The sequence below is a fragment of the Lynx canadensis genome, chromosome A3 (genome assembly GCF_007474595.2).
Source record: "Lynx canadensis isolate LIC74 chromosome A3, mLynCan4.pri.v2, whole genome shotgun sequence".
NCBI lineage: Eukaryota > Metazoa > Chordata > Mammalia > Carnivora > Felidae > Lynx > Lynx canadensis.
The window spans coordinates 57,156,848-57,174,710 of NC_044305.1; the positions used below are offsets into that span (position 1 = coordinate 57,156,848).

Sequence of the window (17,863 nt, forward strand, 5' to 3'; positions counted from 1 at the left end):
CTGTCCCATTGCCGGTCTACAGACTCACAGGTTGGGTCTCAACCAGGGGAAAGGGAGAAGTTTGAGCTGGATTCAAAACTAAAGTTTTGATATTAGGTTGGACTAGACCTTTAAACTTTTTGTTTTAAAATGAAATAGAGTACAATTAAAATAATTGAATACAATGGAAGAAAAATAAGATATAATAAAGTACAGCCATCTGAGTGTTAACACACGTGTAGGTTGACATAATCCCCAAGACAAGCAGGTTCTCGCCTTTCATGTGTCCCTTTGTCACACCCTTCTTCACCTCCAACTCCTGGAAACCCCAGATCTCTCCTCTGCCACATTCTTGCCTTTTTGAACATGTCAGATCAATGAAAAAAAAAATGTAATCATTTGGGATTAGCTTTTTTGCGACGCTTTAAGATTCGTCCAAGTTATTGCATCTCGGTAGTGAACTCTTTTTTACTGCCGAGAAGTATTTAATCTTTCTCATGTACAGCTATTATTGACTTGGCCTGTGCCAGTTATCACTTTGTTAGCTGTCAGCCCCGGATTCACCATTCAGTATCTGCTCTGCGTGATGGACTAGATAGTTTTGGAGGATTTATTCTTTACAGTGAGTGCAATGTTGAGCTCCGTCAGTAGAGGGGGCTGGAGGGGCATTGCATGAGGGTCTTCCTGAGTCCAGGTGCTGAAGGCGGCATTTTTCTTGCTTGAGCTGTATGGACCATCAGTCAGCAGTGTGGGTGTGTGAGACATCTGTGGGGCCCTACCCAAGCCGTGCACCCAGAGGAAGCAGTCTCTCTTGGTCTAAGTCAGGTGGCCACCTGCCCACGGCCTCCTGACATGGACACCACCCTCCAATTCTTCATGCCCAAGGTGGCACTCCACATGCCCCTGTGCACCCCCACACCAGCTGCAGCTCTCCTTTGTTCTCCGAAGCTCCCGACACTGTGTGTTCCAGACTTCATTCCCCCAGCCATGTCCATGTCTCAGGTCTGTCCGCCAGCCACGGTGTGCCATGTCCCAGAGGTCTGCTTGCTGTCTTCCAGCAACTGTGGACCAGCTCTGACACAGGCAACCAAGAGAACTTTGCCATTCAGTGGGCAGTACCACACTTTCTCTAACAACATCTGAACCCCAGATGGGAGAAGGGCCCCCCCCAAGTCTGTCTTCCTAGTCTCTTTTGGCCCTGATATAGTCTGGAGTTCTATTCACGTTTTTTACTCTCTTACAGCCAAATAATTCTTTATATTAAAACTTCCCTTTTAAGACTACTGTGTGGTTTCTGTCTTCTGATTGGACCCAAACGGATACACTAGTTGAAGGTCATTGAGTTTTTTCCAGATATGAATGATGATGAATAGAACTGCTATAAATATCCATGTACAGGTTTTGTGTGTGTGTGAACATAAGTTTTTATTTCTCTGGGGTAGATTATCTAGGAATGGGATTTCTGGGATAGATAATTAAGTGGATTTTCACTTTATAAGGAATTGTTAAGCTTTTCTCAGGGCGTCTTCACCGTTTTTCATTCTCACCAGGAGTGCATGAGAGTTCCAGTTGTTCCAAATCATCACCTGAATTTGGGATTGTCAGATTTCTTTTCTTTTTCTTTTCTTCTCTTCTCTTTTCTTTTCTTTTCTCTTCTTTTCTCTTCTTTTCTTTCCTTTCCTTTCCTCCTTTTTTATCCTTTTTTTAATTTTTATTTTTTGGCCATTTTAGTTTGTCATTTTAATTTGTGTTTTTCTAATAGATGATGGGTTTTTTTCATGTGTTTTATGCCATTTGTATATCCTTTTCAATGAATTGTCTAAGTTTTTTGCTTCTCTTTAATTAAGTGGTTTGCTTTTTATTATTGAATTTAGAGAGATCTTTATATACTCTGGATCCAAGTGTTTTGTTGGATGTGTGATTTTTCAAATATTTTCTACCAGTTTAAAGCTTGTGCTCTCATTTGTTTAATAGCATTTTTCTCAAAAGTTTTTAATTTTGTCAAAGTCCAATTTATCAGTCTTTTTCTTATAGATCATCTTTTGGTGACATATCTAAGAACTCTTTGCCTAATCTCAGGTCATGTTTTCTTCTAAATGTTTTATAGGTTTAGGTTTTACATTTAGACACATGGTCTATTTTTGAGTTAATGTCTGCATAAGGTATGAAGTTCATCTTATCACATATCTATGCCCAATTATCCAACACCATTTGTTTAAAACTCTGTCTTTCATCACTGAATTACCTCAGAAACTTTATCAAAATTCAACAAGCCATATTTGTGTGGGTATATTTTTACAATTTTGACTCTGTTCCATTTTATCACTTTGCCAATATCACACTGTCTTAATTGCTGTAATTGTATATTGATTTATAAAATTGAGTAATGTAATTCCTCCAACTTTCTTTTTCAAATTGCTTTGGTTATTCCAGATGATTTACCTTTCCATATAATTTTCTAATCAGTTTGCCTGTATCTATAAAAAAAAATCTTGCTTGGATATTGATTGAAATTGTATTCAATTTCTAAATCAGTTTGGGGAGAATTGCTGATTTGAGAATATGTTGAGTTTTTATGTAAATGCACATGCTATGCCTCTCCATTTATTCAACCGTTCTTTGATTTCTTTCATAAGAATTTTGTATTTTTCAGTGTACAGAACATCCACACATTCTGTGGATTTATCTCTTAAGTAATTCTTTTTGGAGGTAACTGTAGTAAATGAATTTACTACATTAAATTTAGTAATTTAAATGCTTTTTAATTTTAAGTTTTGAATGGTTTATTTCTAAAGATAGAAATATATTTAATTTGGGGCACCTGAGTGACTCAGTTGTTTGAATATACGACTCTGGCTTAGGTCATGATCTCACGGTTCATGGGTTCGAGCCCTGAGTCCAGCTTTGTGCTAACAGCTCAGAGCCTGGAGCTTGCTTCAGATTCTGTGTTTCTCTCTTCTCTCTGCCCCTCTCTCTCTCTTTCTCAAAAATAAATAAACATTAAAAATAAAAATAATAATAATAAAAAATAAATATATTTGGTTTCTTCATTTTCATCTTGTATCCTGAGATCTTGCTAAACTCACCCATTACTCCTAGATTTTTTTTTTTTGTAGCTTTCTTTCTACATAAAAATTCCTGTGTCAGGAATGAGGACAGTTTTATCTCTTCCTTTCCAAATTGCATGCATCTTATTTCTTTTTCTTGCATTATTGCACTGGTGAGGACTTTCAGTACAAGTTTGAATAGGTTGTGAGAGCAAACATCCTTGTTTTTTTCCCCAATGTTATGAAGAAAGCAAACAGTGTGTCACCATCAATAATGATCTTAGCTATAGTTTGTGTGTGTGTGTGTGTGTGTGTTTGTAGAGGCCTTTATCATAGTGAGAAAGTTTGTTGAGAGTTTTCATGATGAAAGGGTGGTAAATTTTGTCAGATGCTTTTTTGGAATCGGTTGATATGATTATGTGAAGTTTCTTCTCCAGGCTGTTAATATGGGGGGTAATATTGAAAGATTTTTCCATATTAGACCAGTTTTGTACATGTAGGATAAACTCTATTTGGCTATGGTATATTGTTATAGTTATACATTGCTGGATTCACTTTGCTAATATTTTCTTGAATACTTTTGTGTCAGTGTTCGTAAAGGACTTTGGTTGGTAGTTTTTTAATACTTTGTTTGGTTTGGTATTAAGAAAATTCAGGCCACATAATATGATTTTGGAAGTGCTCCCTCATTCTCTATTTTCTGGAAGAAATTGTGTAAAATTGGTGGGGTTTTTTCCCTCTCCTTTTTAAGTGTTTGGCAGAATTAGGCAGTGAAAACACTTGGTTCTGGAGATTTTGCTTTTGGAAATTTTAAACTGAGAATTTAATTTATGTAATAGCTATGTGAAATTCAGTTTATCTAGCTGTGTTCTGATAGCTTTTAGGGTTTTTTTTTTTTTGAGAATTTGTTCATTTCATTTAGGTTGCCAAACACATGTCCATTGCCCATATTGTTACCCATAGTGTTCCCTTCTTATCTTCTTAGGGTGGGCAGGGTCTGTCGTGTTACCATTCATTTCATTCCTGATATTGGTAATCTGTGTCTTCTCTCTTTTTTTCCTGATCAGGGTTGCTAGGGATTTATCAATTTTATTGATCTTTTCAAAGATCCAGCTTTTAGTGTTGTTAATTTTCTTATTGTTTTGTGGTATTCAATATAATGAATATAATCAATTTATATCCTTATCTTTATTATTTCCCTTCTCTCTTGCTAAAGTGGAAATTTAGCTTATTAATTTGACGTACTTTCCTTTTCTAATGTAAGTACTTACCACTTTAAAATTTTTTTAAATGTTTATTTATTTTTGAGAGAGAGAGAGAGAGAGAGAGAGAGAGTACGAGCAGGGGAGAAACAAAGAGAGGGGGAGACTTAGAATCAGAAGCAGGCTCCAGGCTCTGAGCGGCCAGCACAGAGCCTGATGTGGGGCTCGAACTCGTGAACTGTGAGATCATGACCTGAGCCAAAGTCAGACACTTAACTGACCAAGTCACTCAGGTGCCCCCAAAATTTCATTATTCTAATTAAAATTTTTTTCTTTGTTTGCTTTCGTTGTTTCCCAAGGCATTAAAATATAACATACTTATGTTTTCATTTTCAATTTAGAATCAATATTTTACCGCTTCAAGAGATACGGAGATAACCTTACCACCATATAAGCTCCCCTACCCTCTCTCCTTTATGTTGTAGTTAACTTACATATTACCTTAACTTACATCGAAAACCCAATCAGAAGATGTAATTTTTTGCTTTCAATGGATTGTATCCTGAACATTTTAAATATTATGTTATGCGACTTTGGATCTTGTTGAAATCCTATGTAGAATGCTATTTTTGTTTAGCAAGCAATTGACCCAGTTGGATTCAAGCCCCAAATTCTAACCAGCCTTGTGGTTTCAATGTCTGTTCTATTTCACTGTCTTTCAGTTCTATTTAGACTTATTCCATATATACACCTTTCAGTGGTCAGTCTGGAGCTCAGGAAGTAGTCTATCCTATAGTTTAATTCTCAGAGTTTATGCTATTCTATTTTTGGTCAGATTCATGCATATACAGCTTAGGGATGAGCCCGGGAATTTGCAAGGAACTACATGGGTTTGCTTTCCTGAACACCTTTCTGTCTGCAATCTCCATGGCACTTTCTGGTTCTAGAGGCCTCTTAGCCTTTTTATGCAGTTCTCTGGCCAGAGTGTTGGTGTGTGTATCCCCTACTCTGCAGTGCACTTCCCCGACTGCTTCTGTCTCCACACCTAAATGGTAAGAGGACAGAGAGACCAAAAAATCAAAATCAAAAAAGATTTACCACACTCTCTTGGTATCAAAGTGGACAGTTCTCCTTCCACAGAGATGTAGGCTCTCAAGGGCCCCCTTCCCTCTGTTTTTGTTGGTGCCACTAAGAATATAAAAAGGAAAAAGTACTAGAGTGTTAGGAAACTCCTTTCTCAGTCTTCAAGGTGGGACAAGAGGGCTCCTTCTGGAACCTTCTGTCATTACTAATGTCCATTTGTGGGATTCACAGTGCACTGAGTCCAAGCCAAGGGATATTGGAGGAAAATAAAGTCATGGAACTTTGAACTCTTGTCTTATCATTCTGCTTTGATTTAGCTTTGGAAATCCTCAAACTGATTTTGCAAGCATTTTACTCAGGTTTTGTAGCTGCAATGAGTGGGAGAGAGGGGGTGGTGTCCTTCCTACTCCACCTTACCTGGAACTGTGATCTGGAAATAATATAAATAGAAAATGTAGATATTGAAACCCAGAAGAGACCAGGACAGCTGTGAGATCTGCCTGAGGAATCATCCAGGGTTACTAAGGAGTACTCTCCGTTGTGTGTTAGAGGTAGGGTGACCATCATTCAAACGAGGACACGTTTTCATTATAGTTAGACACCAGGTGTAAACCAGAAACAAGTCACCTTATCTAGAAAACGTAGGGGCGCCTGGGTGGCTCAGTCGGTTAAGCGGCCGACTTCGGCTCAGGTCATGATCTCGCGGTCAGTGAGTTCGAGCTCAGCGTCGGGCTCTGTGCTGAAAGCTCGGAGCCTTTAGCCTGTTTCAGATTCTGTGTCTCCCTCTCTCTGACCCTCCCCCTGTCTCTCTCTGTCTCAAAAATAAACGTTAAAAAAAATTAAAAAAAAAAAAAAGAAAATGTAGAGAGAGAGTTATACTCTTTTCTCATTGTATTTCACTGAGTTCAGTTGTTTGATTACCATTAGTCTCCTATGTAGAGAAAATGTGCTTCTGTTGCCCACTTTGTTTTGATTGATTTGCATGTAAGAAATGTAAATAAACCTTTGTCCTAAATGCTAATTTGTCATCTTCAGTGGATCTACTAACCTGGAAAGAGTGCATTCTGTAAATGTTAGGCCTAGAGAAGTGCTTTTCTTTTTTTTTTTTTTTTTATTTTGAGTATATATATACAAACCTGAGGCTCAGTTTGAGTTTCTGTTAAGCTTAGAACAAAATTCTGGACTACTGGATAGATCGGTTATAGAAAAATTTATTTTAGAATAAAATAAACCCGGGTAAACTGGCCCAAAGAGGTTTCTGAGTCTTAGATCTCAGAGAGCGGCTGGCAGGAAAACCAGGGATTCTGACCATCACCATAGCACAATGGCACAATGACAGTGTGGATTCTTCCCCACTGAGACCCTACAATGAGCCTTCCCACAAGAAACTTCCTCCAGGAATAATTTATACCTTTTAACTCATCTTTAACTTTATCACTGAAATTCCCAACAAGGATGTTTCTCGGTGCCAAGGCCGCAGTGGTTTTTATGATGTGGGAGCCTTTGCGGAAAAAGAGCTCAAGACCATCTCATACAGGCTTCAAGCAGTAGCCAGATGACAATGACTTTTAGCCACTCTGAACTTGGATCGCGTTCGTACCAGTGACTGTGACACATTACATCTGAATGAGTCCAGAAGTTGCTAGTCTTTAGGCTCAAATGAATCATTCCAGTCAGGCGAGGAGGACAGAGCATGAAGGTTTTATATTCCTACGTGACTAGAACACTGTTTTAACTCTAGCTGGAACTGGAACCCTCATAAGGAAAACAGACTATGAGAGTGAAATCCACCTTTTCTCTCCTGGTGCTCCAGCATCCTGCCTTGTTACCTAGGACTCCACTGAGATCATTCGGTCAGGAAGCACATACAAGGAGTGTCAGCCTTGATGGGCAAAGAGCTCAGACTAAAACTCTGTTCAAGCTCCATTCTTGCTGTCTTTTAACCAGTTTCTACATTTACTTACCAAACTCTTACCTTGGCTGCTAGCTCTTGTCACTGTCTTTCTACTTTGTAAGTAAGTGCTGGGCCATTCCTTGCCTCCTCACTGGCCTGAGCATTTTGGCCTAGTTCGTTCCTACTTTCAGCAGCCCAGGGTAAGGTTGGGGACCTCCTGCCCTGCACCAAGGCCAAGGGGATGAGGAGATGCTGAGGTCAGCCCTACTCTGCTCTCCAAGCCTTGTGTCTGGCACAGGGCTGCACTGCCCACCAGAAGGGTCTCCTTCCTCTATTTCATCTGCTTACAGGGGGTGCTTCTGGCAGGGACAGAGTAGAGATTGACTGGGGTCCTGTCTGCCCCTTGCCCCCCCCAGCTCCAGCCCCGGTGTCTGCCTTTCCTACTTGCTTTCTGTGCTCCAGAGTTAACGGGTGGACATTGAATAAAAATTGCTTTGTTTTGCTTTGTTTTTACAGGGAAGCTTTAGGTAAAGTTCAAATCAATCGCTCCTAATAAAATAATATTTATTTGATTGCAAATATATATAATTTATATGTACAATCCATAGTAGACATGACAGCCAATAGGTAGCCCAACGCAGAAGCGGCTATCTCTGCCACTTCTGCTCAGACCCCTTGGCAAATCTTAAGAGCGTTGTGTGCTGAACGTGTGCATGCGTCTGCAGAATTTACTCTTCCTCTGTCCAGAGGAAATCAGAAGCTCTAACCACAGTTTCGGGGTCATTGCTTTGCCTGTCAGGCTTGCTCGGGGTCGGCAAAACACTCTCCATCTTATGTCAGCCCGATTCATGCTCTGTGCTCTGTCCATCAACGTCTCTACTTGCCAGGGACTGAGGGCAGGTGGTTCAGGGTCTGCTTTACCATTCCGTAGGCTGGGAGCTCCTCCCAGTGGCTTCTGTTTTACGGAGTCATTTCCAGTGAAAAAAAATCAGGCATAATTCTGAGATGGTTCCACCTGAATCCTTTGGAGTTTTTCACCGGCATGTGGTAGCGCATCTGAGTCCAGAACCTGGAATTGGGAGGGACCGATTTTAAGCCTCTCCAAGTGACGGTGGGCAAAACCCGGAGAGCTTTTTTCACAAGATGAGGTAGAGACTCTGGCTCTTGGAAGGAACAGAACTTAATTAAAATTAGTTTCAGTGTTTGGTCATCCAAGGCAAGATTCACTGCTGCTTGTAGTTCAAAGACACTGGGTCCGTTGACATAGTTGGGGCTCAAGATAAATATCCCTCTTCTACTTTTCTTAATAATGTTTACGATGTCTTCTGCATATGCTGGAAATAAGGAATTGAATCATTTGCTATTGTATTGCTGAACCCGGAGTCTCGATAACCCCAAATCTCCCAGACCTACCCAGAGGGTTCCCTGCAAAGGTTTTTAGGGAAGGAGGAAAGGAAGCTTGGTTTGCTATGTCGCCTTCTCTGTATCAACCCTATGGGCAGTTGAAGATACACTCAAGTATCCGGGGACTCTCTACTCTACATTCCTCTCTTTGTGTTCTGTCTCTTCAAACTGTCACTCCCTCTAGGAGAAGAGCTTGTTGGCACCAGTCAGGCTGGAATAACAGAGGGGCATGGGATGTCCCAGGCTCCCTGGTGGGGTGTCCGAGGCAGAGGAAATGGGGGGAAGGAATGATGTCTGTACATCTGGTGAGTGGCAAGAACTGCGCCCCGCCTCACCCAATGCTGACATTTGTGGCCAGCAGAGTCCTTTTTTTTTTTTAATAGATAGATAGATTTATTTATTTATTTATTTATTTTCAAATTATATATACTATTTTTTATTTTTTTATTTTTTTTTATATATGAAGTTTATTGTCAAATTGGTTTCCATACAACACCCAGTGCTCATCCCAAAAGGTGCCCTCCTCCATACCCATCACCCACCCTCCCCTCCCTCCCACCCCCCATCAACCCTCAGTTTGTTCTCAGTTTTTAATAGATAATGCTTTGGCTTATGCCAAAATGCTTACGCTTTGGCTCTCTTCCACTCTAACCTCTTTTTTTTTTCCTTCCCCTCCCCCATGGGTTTCTGTTAAGTTTCTCAGGATCCACATAAGAGTGAAAACATATGGTATCTGTCCTTCTCTGTATGGCTTATTTCACTTAGCATAACACTCTCCAGCTCCATTCACGTTGCTACAAAAGGCCATATTTCATTCTTTCTCATTGCCTCGTAGTACTCCATTGTGTATATAAACCACAATTTCTTTATCCATTCAGTTGATGGACATTTAGGCTCTTTCCATAATTTGGCTATTGTTGAGAGTGCTGCTATAAACATTGGGGTACAAGTGCCCCTATGCATCAGTACTCCTGTATCCCTTGGGTAAATTCCTAGCAGTGCTACTGCTGGGTCATAGGGTAGGTCTATTTTTAATTTTTTGAGGAACCTCCACACTGTTTTCCAGAGTGGCTGCACCAATTTGCATTCCCACCGACAGTGCAAGAGGGTTCCCATTTCTCCACATCCTCTCCAGCATCTATAGTCTCCTGATTTGTTCATTTTTGTGGCCAGCAGAGTCCTACAAAGCAGGGAGACCACCTGTTCAGATTGACAGAGGTGACTTCCTACAGAGGACCCAGGAGCAATATCTTGTTCTGGTAAGGCATCCCTAGGGCCCAATATTTTTTTTTTTTTCTGAAGATGGCTTATTCTTGGATGATGCAGCACATCTCTGCAATGCATGTTTTTCTGTGCTATTGCCCAACACGTTCTAAGCTCATGAAACATTCCAGAGGGTGTATATCCCAACAGAAGGAATAGCAGGGAAACCCATAGAGCATTTGCATTCAACTGTTCTTTTTGTTCTATATCTTCTCTTGGCTTATAGGACCTACCTCCTCCTGGGGCCACATCTCTTTCAAGCAAACACAAGTTGTAACCATATTTGTTTTCCAAAACTTCAGGGAATAGATTCAGGGCCAAGTATTCCTCACGCAGAGATGAAGTGGCCTCACTCTCAAAAGAGCTCCATTTCGCATAGGATATGAAAGCATCAAATACCTTTTTATCTGAGGAAGAGAAATGTTAGGAAAAAAAAGTCAGCCATTTACGTTTTTCTCACTATCGTGGCATATCTACACGTGCTTGAGTCATATGGCAAACGGGCAAGAATTAAGTGCCAGGCTCCTTACTGAATTGATTTAACAATAAAAAGCAGCAGCTGCGTCCAATTCAGAATCACACTGCTGAGCCGTATCGATTGCCCAACCAAATTCGAATTCTGATTTATGACACGGTCCTGCATTTTCACTGAGGTCAGATCAAACAGTTGCGGCTTCTGTGATTAAATCACATTAGTCAGGGGTTCCTCTGGGTTTTTTTTTTTTTTTTTTTTTTTTGCACTGCAGTGCTGCTGTCTCATGAGTTACACATCAAAGAAGAGTCTGTTCCATCAAAGCATGATAATATCCAGCAAGCGGAGCACGGCCAAGACCCAGCACCTTGCACGTGAACGAGAGAGCTGACGGCACATGTACCTCTATTAGAATCCCCGCCTTGTAAAATGAGATCATAGTAACTCCCTGGCGGACTGTCTTCAGGGTTGCATGATATAACGTATATAAAGCACGTGGTGTCTGGCTCACAGCAGGGCACAAGATAAATATCCACTCTCCCCTGCCTTCCAGATGGGAAACTCTATTTATGAAACTTGTTTTAGGATATTTGTAAAGTCTCATGTGCCTCTGTTGAGTCGATTAGTACATATGCACGTTGATTACTGGGATGTGCTACCGAACTAACCAAGAGAGGCAGAAAATCTCAAAAGTTCGCTCATGGGCTTCAGAGTCTGGACATACCCATTCGGTGTCATATTCTAGTGCTTTGCACAATGGCTGGCAAATAGCAGTGTTACAAAATAGCAAACAATAGCGCCGGTGGCTGATGTGATGGGCAGAACGCTTGCTTAATGTGGACGGAAGAAGAGGCCTTCCTGGATGGAAATGCCAGCAAGAGAAGAAGAAAAGGGAGTGGAGGAGGTCCAGGAGACAAGAAAGAGACCCAGGAGGCCCATCTGGGAAGCGCCTCATTGCCCAGGTGGGAAGGAGGAGGCTCATGGGGCATGGCCGGCAGGAAGTGCTGTGCAGTTTAAATGTGTGAGACACCACAGTCAACTCGGATTCCTTCCACGTCCCTGTGAAACTCCAACAGGCTTGGATTTTTCTATCATCTGGAGACATTTACATTTCTTTAGTAAGAAAATTAACAAATGGGAGTGTTAGAGCTCTCTTAGGTCCTCTGCAACTCTGACATTCTGCATCTCTCTAAAATTTTGGATATTCGGCATTAACTTCAAAGGACACAGCCATTTTGCTGTAAAACATTAGATTAGCTACAGAGGGCACTGCATCACCGTGCTTGAAAACCGGCGTCTGCGTCCTCATCAGGGTAGTGTCTTGTGCAAAGTAAAAAGAGAAAGGGCAGATTTAAAAGTTTCACAGTTGATTGGCTCTTTTGTACAAGCTCTAGAATCTTAAGATAAATAACATTTTAGTAAAGGAAATATAAATCATTTAGGGGGATGATTGAGGCATTGGCTAAATAATTTGTTCAATTCAAAAACGCTAAGAAGCTAATTTAAAAAATAAATCTCAAAAAACACTCTTGGCTGAGGGATTTCTAGAATGAATTCTCAATAATTAGTTGAAAGGAAGGTATGATTGATGCATCTCTTGACTTCTCCTTTTCCTGTAAATCTGACAGCTTTTCACTTCATTCCCGGCGTGGGAGGAGCAGCGGCGTGGGAATTAATTATCCCAGGCAGGTAAGTAATTATCCCCGGATTCCAGCAGAATGGATGCTGCCCTTTGCAAGCAAGAGAACCATCCAGTAAAACAGTACACCTAATCTTAGAGACCTCCAGGGCTAGAAAAACACACCAGCAGCTCTTCTATTCTAAAGAAGCACTATCATCCTGTCTCCTGGGGAAATGGGCAGACAGCTCCATTAATTGTAATAGTGGTTGCCTTTTACAGAGTGTCACATGTTTGGGGACATTGCCACCATCTTCAAGCCCCTCATTTTACAGATGAGGCTGAGGTAATAGCTAATGGGGGCTCTGAGCCAAATCACCTGGGTCCAAATCCTGAGTTCTAACACCATCTTGCAGTTCGGTTTTGGGCACGCGATTTTACGTCTCTCTGTCTGATTGCAGGATTCAAGTGACAAAGTAGCTAATACACCTGACTGGCATGGACTGTTTACCATGTGCTAGATGCTGTTCTAAATGATAAATATTTCTTAACCCAATGGGTCCTCATAGATTTCATTGTGGTTGTGATCATAATCCCTTTTTCCAGAAGAGGAAACTAAGTCATGGAGATGTTAGCTCATCTGTCATATTGCGTCAGGTTGGTGAGCAGAGAGATTGTTTTCGAGCCAACATGCTCTGCAATAGCATCGTTGATCAGCAAGATTCCTGGAAACTGGAATGAAAAGAAATTTTTTCTCCACCTGTTCCCAGTTCTCCCAGGTTGAGCCACCACACCTGGAAGAAGGTTTAAAAGGCTGAGGGGCATGACTTTATCCATCAGGGAACATCCATTTCTTGAGCTTCTCCCTCTAAGTCTGAGAAGAAATGTCAGAGGCAGGTCGGGGTCACCTTACCCCCAAGTGTCTCATCCTTGTTCTGGTAGGTTCGGTACAGCAGCACTATTTCAATCCAGTACATGTAGAGCAGAGCACCTGTGGTCAGCACGCCTGCCAGGCTCATGACGGTACCAAGTAGGATGTAGATGAACACCACTGGGGGAAACACGGTAGCCATGAACAAATGTCTCTGCGAGACCACATTTGGGCTGACGCTGTGGGCCCGCCCAGCGCCTTCTCAGGCTCTATTATTTTCTCAAAATCACTGCTCTTGGGAGCATTCCTCTTGACTCTGGAAACACTTAAAATCGTATCTTGAGGGAACTGTCTTACAATGAACTGGAGAGAACCCACGGGAATGGCACGTTCCTGAACAGGAAACGGAGGGGGAAACTAATCATGGTCACTTTTAGTTATTTTTCCCCCATAAACCTCCACAAAACCCATTCGCATCCTTCTCATCGCATATTATAAATTATCTTCATGCCCTATCTTCCCTACAAAAGTCTAAACTTCCTGAGGCCAGGAGGCACGCGTGGCTCGGTTTCACACTCTTCACGGTACCTAACGCGCGAGAACTTTCACACGCCTCTCCTGACGGGAGCCCCGCTACAGAGCATCCACAACACCGAGCACAAGTTTTGTCTTATTTAAGCCTCACTAGCTGTCAAAACTTGCTTGTTCTGTAATCGGTTCTTAATTGAATGAATGAATGATATCAACTCCATCACGGAGTATCTTCTTAAGGAAATTTCAAAGCTATTCTTTATCAGGAATTTCCACTCCGCCTGTCAAAGACTGTGGTCTGTGATACACACATATCACTCTGAGCAGTGAGCAAGATGACTCTTCTCTCCTCCACTCTCCAGTACCCTACCATCATGGTCTCTGGATACAGAAGACTGGAAAAGAAAACCCTGAAAGGGAGCTAGGTCCTAGCACAATACCTGTTACACAAGACATGCCCTTTAGGTGTTTGTAGAAAAATGGATGAGTGAATGAATGAATGAATGGATGGATGGCAGGCTTTTCCAACACAGGCCCCGTACAAAGAGTATTAGTCAAGAGGACCAGTTCTGGATCACTGTGATGTGACTGTGATTACTAGTGATGTGTCCTCGGTCAAAGTATTAAATGGTTTAATATGAGCAAAGTGCATAATGTCTGGCTTCTCACAAATGTTAATTGCTATCATCATCAACATCATCAGCAGGATATTTCTTTAGGAAAATTCCTCTCCTCTCAGATAAAAGCAGTTGTGTGCCTTCTGCGGCCACCTTCCAGGCTTACCTCCTTTCTTTTCTCTCAGCTGGATGGCCTGGGTCGTGTTCCCGACGGAGTTCTGGGCAAAGCAAACAAACTTCCGGTGAAGATCCCTCTGAGTGACTTCTTTCAAGTGGACAACACGCTCTATAACGTCATCCTTTTTGGTGTATTTAACTCTAGGAAAGAAGGGGAAATACCCCACTCATTCAGCAGCATAAGTTGACCACTTTTGCAGTATTTGGAATTCTTATTCGTGGCCAACAGTTTGGATTTCGGGAGAGCTATCGGATCAAAGCATAGAAGGAGATGCCAGAGGACCATAAGATGGTCAGAGGGAGTTCATTTTTGATTATTGAATCTTCTGGGCATCGTTTTATGCATCACCAGCATTTAATTTACTGTGGGCCTCATCTGACCTCCGTTACTCGAAGCATTCTCCTTGAAAACAGACTATAATAAAAATTTAAGAATAATGTTGAACATGATGCACTTCCACCAAGGGCTGACCGTGTTTCTCTGCTCACTCATTTTTTTTAATGTTTATTTATTTATTTGAGAGAGAGAGAGAGAGAGAACAAGTGGGGGAGGGGTAGAAAGAGAGGGAGACACAGAATCTAAAGCAGGCTCCAGGCTCCAAGCTATCAGCACAGAGCCTGATGCAGGGCTTGAACCCATGAGCTGTGAGATCGTGACCTGAACTGAAGTGGGAAACTTAACCAACTGAGCCACCCAGGCTCCCTGTCTCACTCTTTTTTTAATGTTTATTTATTTTGAAAGAGAGGGAGAGAGTAGGGGAGGGGCAGAGAGAAAGGGAGAGAGAGAGAATCCCAATAGGCTCCACGCTCAGCATGGAGTTGGATGTGGGGCTTGATCCCACGAACCGTGAGATCATGACCTGAGCTGAAATCAAGAGCCAGACGCTTAACCAACTGAGCCACCCAGGTGCCCTTGTGCTCACCCTTTTTAACACTAAATGTAGACTATCAAGTCTCCTTCATTCCTCACAGGAACCCCCACAAGGTAAGAAAGAGTATGATCGTCCTAACTTGGCCAGCAACGCAGACCAGGCATAGAAGGTAGGTGACTGTGCATGGTCACTCTGCTTGGAAGTGGCAGCCCATGCCCTGGGTCTGGGCCATTCTGCCCCATCCAGCAAGTTGTAAGTCTCAGTATTTATCCACAATTTGTGTTCTCTAAGGTTGCCAATCTACAGTCTCTCTTTACTAACTAAGGCATCTTGCCTGGGTGGATGATATTTTAGGCTGTGTTGCTTGGAGCCCTACAATACCAACACTTATTCACTGAATATTTCCTACCAATCAGGAACTGTGATGACCGTATCACCTCTACTGTATCTACTCCATACAGGGACCTAGTAAAGTGGGCGTAAGTGTCCACAGATTACAGATGGTGCAGTGGAAGCTTACAGGGGTCAAGTGTCACATTGCCAGGGGGTGGAAAACAGAAATCCAAACCCAAAGAAGTTGCGTGACTTCCCTTGTCTTAGAAGCTCCTGCTAACTTTTATTGCTGTTCTCAAATTCATCCTTTATTTTTTTGTAATGACATAAACTTTTCAAAATGATATTACATTTGTTCATTGAAATCTTTTTAAAATTCAGAAGGACGTGCTTAATACATAGTCTATTACTGTGGAACGGATCTTGGAAAGATGAGGGACTCTGTTTTTTAGTGACAGGCCTGACCAATCGGATTGAAACCCGCCAGTGGCCAGAGTCCAGTTTTGTGAGGCACTGGATAGCTCTGAATAACAGAGTTTTCCTTTCTATTGAGCCCAACTGTCTTCCCTGTAAATTCTGTCCACTAATCTGGACAACAAACTAAGCCTCGTTTCCATAAAACACTGTGGTTTCCAAGTACTTCAAGATATCTCACCTCTGCATTTCCTTTTCCAGGTTGGATTTCTTCAACTATTCCTCGCTTCACATATTTTTGGTCAGAATCCTTACGATTGTGCATTTTCCTCCTCATACGTTCCAGACTGTTAATGACTCTGCATATTTGGATCCCTGAACTGACCACTACTCTAAATGAATGGCACTGGGAAAAATGGGGTGTGGGCAGAGGGCAGCATTCTTTCCCATTGGTTGGACGTGCTACTTCTCTTCTGCCATCCTGGCTCGGTATGTCTGTCTTCTTGCCAGCTTGATGTTTAAACGTCAAACTGTTGCTATAAACTCAGCTTTAGGGGCACCTTGGTGGCTCCGTTTGGTTGAGCGTCCAACTTTTGATTTCCACTCAGGTCATAACTCTCCGTTGGTGGGATGGTTCGTGGGATCCAACACGGCTTGGGTCCCGTGCTGACAGTGTGGAGCACACTTGGAATTCTCTCTCCCTGTCTCTCTGTCCCTACCTCCCTCCCCCCTCAAGATAAATAAATAAACATTTTTTAAAAACCCTGAGCTTTCAAACAGCTTAAATATTTCATTTTACGGCCCTATTAAGAAACTGCTTCTGATCTCAGGGTTGAAAAGGATCCTGCACTTTGCGTTTCTGTCCTTTTCTATTCACCACTAGTTGGCGCCAGTGGCCACACCATCAACCGCGCGCTTGTTCATCTGGGTGAGTCCATTTTAGAGGTTTCCAAAGGTGTTTTAAAAAGTGTTCAGTGTAGGTTGCAAAGAATATGATCTGCTAATTTCCTTCTTACCTTTTCTGCTCAGGTGTTGGAACTTCCCACTCCTGGTCAGAATCTTTAATGTACCATTTTATTACAGGTTTAAAATCTCTTTGGTAGCCAAATCGTGCTGTGCAGTTAAGAGTTAAAGGCTTTCCTGCAAATGAGAGAGACACACAAAATAGGAAGGAAGTCCGTGAGGACACTTTGTCCTGTGCAGGAGGAAGACGCCATCCGAACACTGTTCACTGCTGCAGTCACGTTTGCAGGATAAATAGGCGTGCCAGAAATAACCAAACATCTACCGGTCTCTCATTCACAAGCAAGTAAGACCACGTATGTTTCTCTCCATTGAGCAACACTTACATCTCAGACTTGTGACTCTTTGGTCACAGCGCTAAGAATTCTGATGCGGTTTGAGGGCAGACACCAGGAAAATGAGGAGTCCCCTCAGTGACCAGCCTGGTCTTCTAATGCTGCTATTGAGTACATAATGTGTCAATAAAGAACATTTTACTACTAACCAACATTTGCATATTAACTTAAAATCGTGAGGTTACTGTAATGTAGTTTAAAGAAGGAATTATTTAGATATTCAGCAGTTTCTTGAACAATGCACTATGGGTGGGCATGCATGTGATGACACTACCCTCTTCCTACCCGCTTTTTCTACGAGGGGTCTCCAGATACACTCTGCCTCAAATTCAATATTTTCACCATGAAATGGTTAAGGACTCCATTAAAAAATCATCTTCGCACCTTAATAATGTCCCCCCCTGCCCTTTAGGGTTTTCAAATTCATTGAAGCTGTAGGTAACTTGGCTATTTTTTAATTATTAATGTTTTTTTCTTTCCTCTTTCCTTGCATTCTTGCGATGCTGTGGGTATTGCTAATGCTATACCCTGATACCGCCACCTAGTGGTCTTTTACCATAGTATCTATGTTGACATTTATTTCTATAAGTATAGATGTGTTAGCATTTAAAAGAACCATTTATTTTCTTGGAACAACCAGCACTTGGTTTTAAATAGAGAAGTTCTTATTTGGCTGTGTGGGGAAAATGTAGATGTTACTGAAGTGGATAAAATAAAAGGGGACCAGA

At 41.8% G+C, this 17,863-nt stretch overlaps 1 protein-coding gene across 4 annotated transcripts in view; it reads right to left on the reverse strand.

The window, feature by feature from the left end:
• Window positions 1-7,748: 7,748 nt before the first annotated feature.
• The window catches only part of LOC115510457 (interleukin 18 receptor accessory protein), a 33,275-nt gene continuing 23,160 nt past the window's right edge, over window positions 7,749-17,863 (reverse strand). For 2 of the 4 annotated variants that reach the window (XM_030310325.1, XM_030310324.1), the window contains 5 exons: window positions 16,794-16,917; window positions 14,148-14,299; window positions 12,876-13,013; window positions 10,106-10,279; window positions 7,749-8,539 (listed from right to left, as the gene is read on the reverse strand). In XM_030310325.1, coding sequence (XP_030166185.1) covers window positions 8,166-8,539; window positions 10,106-10,279; window positions 12,876-13,013; window positions 14,148-14,299; window positions 16,794-16,917 — 962 coding nt within the window. In that variant the 3' untranslated portion in view covers window positions 7,749-8,165. The remainder of the gene's footprint in view (window positions 8,540-10,105; window positions 10,280-12,875; window positions 13,014-14,147; window positions 14,300-16,793; window positions 16,918-17,863) is intronic. The other 2 variants (XM_030310327.1, XM_030310326.1) reach the window with 2 other exon arrangements.